The sequence below is a fragment of the Drosophila elegans genome, unplaced genomic scaffold (genome assembly GCF_018152505.1).
Source record: "Drosophila elegans isolate 14027-0461.03 unplaced genomic scaffold, ASM1815250v1 contig_208, whole genome shotgun sequence".
NCBI classification, from domain to species: Eukaryota; Metazoa; Arthropoda; class Insecta; order Diptera; family Drosophilidae; genus Drosophila; species Drosophila elegans.
The window spans coordinates 14,050,083-14,055,972 of record NW_024545578.1 but is presented as its reverse complement, the minus strand read 5'-3'; the positions used below and the strand labels follow the sequence as shown (position 1 = coordinate 14,055,972).

At 40.1% G+C, this 5,890-nt stretch overlaps 1 protein-coding gene across 1 annotated transcript; it reads left to right on the top strand.

The window, feature by feature from the left end:
* Window positions 1-4,963: 4,963 nt before the first annotated feature.
* LOC108150182 lies at window positions 4,964-5,353 on the top strand. The gene is given in 4 exon segments (XM_017278172.2): window positions 4,964-5,039; window positions 5,042-5,103; window positions 5,106-5,313; window positions 5,316-5,353. Coding segments are annotated over 4 exon segments (384 nt in total).
* Window positions 5,354-5,890: the final 537 nt, after the last annotated feature.

The following is a 5,890-nucleotide window of genomic DNA, read 5'->3' as shown; positions in this document are numbered from 1 at the left end:
ACTCAATTTAAATGCATTGAAATCTTTAGCATCCTCTGGACTTTAGAACAAGTAACTGAATCTGATTGCCTGGTACTTTGCAGGGCTAAAAGCTCATCTTTTGCCTTCTTGCTCTCGTAACTTGAGTTTCTTGCCCTCGGGGCAGCGCTACCCCTAAGACTTTATCCGCTAAACGATTTTCTTGGGATCCTCTTTGTGTCGAGGTGCTCGGCTTGGGCACTTGCTCTCAAGCACATCCCACATCCACCATTCTGCAAACGCCACCCGCAAACCTACTCAAAACCCCTTTTACAGACCCCGTCCCCAAACTCCCAAGCTCACACACAAGTAAACGATAAAAGCACAGTCGTTTGCCAACAACAGTAACAATCAGTAGCGAGAGGATGCCACCCCCTCATCCCCTATATGTAAAGTAGACTCCTTACACTTAAAAGTTTTGATATAGCCTAAAAAATCAGGAACCCGAATTAAAACCCGTATTTTATTGAATCAATTGGCTCATGTTTATATAAAATAATTTTTATAGTTTCAATTAACTCTTTAATAACTAATCACAAATTTTAAGCTTTTTCCGTAAATTTCAAATATTTTAAATGCTTTGTGCAATGTGACTATCTTTTGATGACAATTTTCTGTATCTAAGTAGTCAGTAATTTACAGTTATTTATAAATGCTATTAATTGTAAGCCCTTTGCTAGCTTATTATATTAAAACATTTATGCATGCAATATAATTAATTGCTTTAAAGTAACTGCAGTCCATAATTTTGCGAGTGTATTACCCCACTTAGTCCAACCAGCAACTCAGACTCGCAATCTGAAATCCAGGAGCGTCTGGCGCTTCGACCCACTCGCTGTTGTTCTGTCACACTCGCTCGCCAGCTGTTCGTTCGTTGTTCCGTTCGCCGTTCGGTTCGCCCGCTCGTTGGTTGCGTTCGACTAACGCGGGAGTTGACTGGGCGCTCAGAATTCACAGGAAGCGGACCTTACGGAAAAATTCCATTATCGAAAACCCACCCGAGTGAGAGAGAGAATAAGAGAACCAACTTGGGGGGTGGAGAAAGCAGAGAGAAAGCGAGAGCTAAAGTTGAAAGTTAAATTGAATTGAGGTGGGCCAAGTGTGGCCTGGAGGGTAGAGGGTAGCGCATAGGGTTGAAGGCCCCTGGGGTCCCTTCGGGTGGTTTGTAACTGGCGAGAGGTGGCGGGAATGAATTTGTTGGGCCATCAAAATGACTTTCAGCATGTGGAAGCCGCTGCTTAGCATGTTTCCTGACAGGCCACGTGCGGCAAAAGGAAAGAAAAGAGACGGATATAGACAGAGACAGGTACATATAGCGAGTGGGATAGCTAACGAGAAAGGTCCTTCTCTGTCTCGCTCGCTACTGTTGGGGTACTGTGAAAATGAGGCGCAAATTTTGTGGCCGAGCAAACAGAACAGGAATAAAAGAAAAAGGTTCAACAAATGGTTGCCAACCTAAACCGAAACCCCCAAAAAATAACAGATCCACCCCTCACACTATTTAGTGATGATATGAGGGCAGCAGAGGGGTAGCGAAGTGGTTAGTGTTATCTGGTATATTAAGAGGAGTTTTTCTATTTCTTTAAGGTAATTGTTTAGTGAAATATTAATAAATAAATATTTGCAAATTAATGAAATTAGTTATTAAACATGGTTTACTCATAAGTTCTTATAGTTTCTAACTTAAAATTAAAGGTTAATTTCTATAAATTATACTTAAGGCTTATTATTTATTTCAAACCTAACCCGATGTTGCATTTGTTTTCCAATCTCCACTCAATTTAGACATTTTCCCATCTGTTAGGGCTCTGTTAACATAATTTTTCCCCGGTTTCTGTAATTTCATGGTGGTTTGTGGACTTTAACGGGTATCGGGTATCTTCTAGTCCAGCTCTTTCGGCTGGGATATCAGCAAAGAGCAGCGAGTATAACCCATAAGACGAAAACGTACACACTCATTGCTTTTCCATTTTCACCCCCTTTCCGACCGGCTATCTCCCTCTCACACTTTGGGATGCTTGAAAATTATGTCAACGAGTTCTGTTGATTTTCCCCCATTTCGTTTGGCTTTTATTTCTGTCCACCCCTTCTCGTCCTTCCCCATTTTCCATCCTTTTTGTTGTTTGCCAGCTCGGCTTTTCCCCCATTTTCCTCGACCGTAGGACCGGCGTTGGTTAATTACATTTTACAAAATTTGCTGTCAAGCAGTTAAGTTGGGTTAAGTCGAGCAAACGTCGACTGCGGCAGAACGACATTTTCTGCTTTCCCTGCTGTTGGTAATTTAATATTCGATTTTTGTAATTTTTATACGCTGACCTTTTTGCAATTGTGGAATTTTCCTTTTTAATTATTTATGTGCGGTTGTTCGGCTTAGGGCTGGGAGGCCTTTTGGGGGGCGTGTCATCGTTTTTGTGTCCGCCGCTCTGTTCTGCATCCGCAGATTAAAAGGAAAATCGTTTTGTATTTAATTATGCAGTCAGGTGATGGTAATTGGGGATTGTAATTCGGAATGTTCTCTGTTCGCCGAGAGTGGGCGGGAATGTTTGCATAATGTTTACACGTTCTGCGAGTGGGAGGGTGGTACTCTCTGTTGACCATTTCATAGAGTAGCCCCTGAATATACATACCTCTTATGTACACCCACTGGTACATAAGTAAATTCCACATTTCGGTTAACTTTCAGTGTGTTTGGCGAGTGGAGAATTCAGCAAAAATATTTTTAAAAGCTCAAGTCAGAGCAGGCAAATACAGACAGAGGAAAAAATTGCATGTCGTCGAGGAACAGGGACAAAGTGAGATGGCAAGGCGGTAAAGGAGGTGAAGGTGGGACTGGGGCGGTGCAAGGGGAAGGTGCACGGAAAGGACACTAGAAAGTTAGGTGAAGAACTCAAGAATTTTTGACACTCTGACTATATAAAACTATAACTTATAGAATATTTTAACATTATTTTATTGACCAAACAGTTTTGCAGATAGATTTAGATTTAGATTAGATTTAGCATTAAATAAAAAAAATAGTTTCAAAAATTTAAAACTTCAACTATTAAATTTGTTGTTATTAGTTTTGTAACTTTATATTTTTTAATAGGTTACAAAATGTTTGTATGTATTTAGCAAGATCCTTTTTGTAGCGTATAAAGAGCTCCCCTTGCTAACGCAAAAGACCACCCAGCAAAAAAGGAAAATTGTGGCGCAAAATGTTACGCTTGCATCGAAACGGTGGGAAAATGTGGAAAGGGGTGCAGGGAAACTGAGGATTGGGTTTTTCGCAAAGGGGGACACAGGAGGTGAATGTGGAACCGAGGGAAAGCGAACATGTTGGCTCCTACAATGACAGCAGCCTGCAACAGCCGGCGAAGGACGTTGTGGTGGGGGTGGGAAAAGTGGGCGAAATGATGGCAAAGGCATTAAGCTGCGCCCACACCCACAAACAGCGAGGGACATTATAGTCAGAAGGCGAAGGATGCGTTTTCCATGGAATACTCAAACACACACACACACACTCACAAATAGGACGACATACTTTCGCACAGAAGAAGAAGAACTTGGCGCGACTTTCGACTACGTGAAGCTGTGAGCTCCAAAAGCGAAGAAAAACTCACACCCATACGTGCATATAGCACATATATCCCCAACACAAACTCACACACACACGCATACACACTTACAAAAGCGGAGAGGAAAAATGGCAACATAACTGTAGTGAAAATGTCAAGAGAGAAAAGATATTAAAACGTATTTGACTTCTGTGAGTTTTGGATGAAGCAATGGCGCGCTAGGAGGGGGCAGGGGGGTTAAGGGTGGCACAATGAAAAATATATAAAGAAGCCGCCACTCACACAAGCACATCAGCCTGCACACACAAGCACACACACAGACACACCGACAGCGAGCTTATGACAAAAATAATAAAAATGGCTCAAGAAAAGAAAATGGCAAAAACGAACTGAAATAAAAAAGCAGCAACGCAAAAAAATAGAAAAAAAATAAAAAAGCAAGAGAGAAAATACAAGTATAAAAATGAATTTTAGATGACAGGCAAAGCAGCTTGCTGGATGGGGAAAAACTCGGGCGGACTGGGTAAGGTTTGTCTTTGCAGTTAAGCAGACAAGTAAATGTTGTCCTTGTTGTTGTCCCTACACCACCCACATCCCCTGTCTCCACGGGGGCGTGGCAGGGGAAAAAAGAAAACCAGAGGAGGAAAAATTGTGGAAAAGTTTTATGGGCAACAGCAGCAAAAATTGCAATATAGCCAAGGAGAAAGGTGGGGGCTGTGCTCTTGATGGCTATGGAAAAGAGGATGCGGCAGTGACAAGGATAAAATGTCAGAGATGGAATGAGAAAGGAGCAGAGATGAAGAACTAAAAAGGGAAAAATGGATGAGAAACCAATTTAAAGAAGAAACTGCTCTGTAAGACATATGAAAACCCATTTGGGAAATAGTTAAATAAAGAAATGAAAGGTCAGGAAATATATTACAAGTGGTTTTGCCTAAATATAAAATACTGAGGATAAGGTTTATGTGTAAAGAAATACTTTCTTAATTAATTTTGCTATAATAACTTGTAAAGCTATCACGAAATATAATAAAATTTTGATAGAAATATAATAAATTAAACTTTGCTAGGAAATAACACCCTAACTTTTGCAAAAAATGTCTTGCCTAATGCGCTAAAATATTTTCAAAGACATTTCCCAGAGGAAAAAACTGTCAGCATATGTTCCTTAGGATTTGCGGAATACCCCAAAGATGAATCCACAAAGCCCCCAAACGAAAACAGTGAATTGGCGAGAGACAAAGCATAAAAAATAAATGAATAACATAAAAATAAATCATACGCCCCATCGGCCACCCAGTAAAAAGTGAGCCAATACTGTAACCATTACCCACGCTGCAAAATCACACCACCCCAACCCAACGAATGGATGTCCTCCCCCTATTTTCATGGCGCTAATAAATGCTTATCGAAGACGCATAAAGCGAGTAAATTCGCAGCCATTAAACGAGCATAAAACTCGATGCCGGGCCGAAACAAAATTGTGGGGCCGACAAATCAAAGTACAAGCCTCAGAGCCTCAGGTCCATCCCCTTTCCCCAATTTCCCTGCCATGAAATAAAACCAGGCAACAATGAAACCCAAAGCGGCTCCCAAGCGATTTCGATGCGGGCATTCGTCGGTCGGTGCAAAGAATTGGCCACCCACAGACCCACAGACCCAAACCCGAACCCCGAGAGGACCTTCCCTGAATCCCCATTCCCGGCACCTCCTGCGCCCCATTTCAACTCCCCTCCCCGTGCCAACACTCGCTATATAACCATCTTACCCAACGTTGACAGCATACAAAGTAACTTAAATCGAAACAATAAAGCGGCAACTTTGTACCAAGAAAAAATGCAAAAGAAAGCAAAATGAACACAGAAAAAACGTAGAAGAAAACTGGAAAGGGAACGGGAAGAAGAATAAGAGCATGGAAACAACGACAACGGACTTACCCTTTCTACCCGCAATTTTGTAACATATTTTAAAAATTGTATTAAATGGTATGAAATCTTATTTTAACAAATAAGCCATAAAGCACAAAATAGCTTTTACTTAAATTTTAAATTTGTTAAAAATAAATAACATATAAAATGTTAATTTTATTTGCGAGTTAGCTATCAAGCTTAAGAATTCTTTTATTTGAATTTTGATGAAACTATTTTCAAGAAACTAATATATGAAACTATATAACAAAATAAAAATATATTAATTTAATTTTCGAATCGTTTAAGATCGAAATTTTCCAGCGTTTAAAGTAAACGTAACTTAATACTCTATACTATTTTTAAGAATCAATTCAATAAAATTTAATATTATACATAAAAGCTATT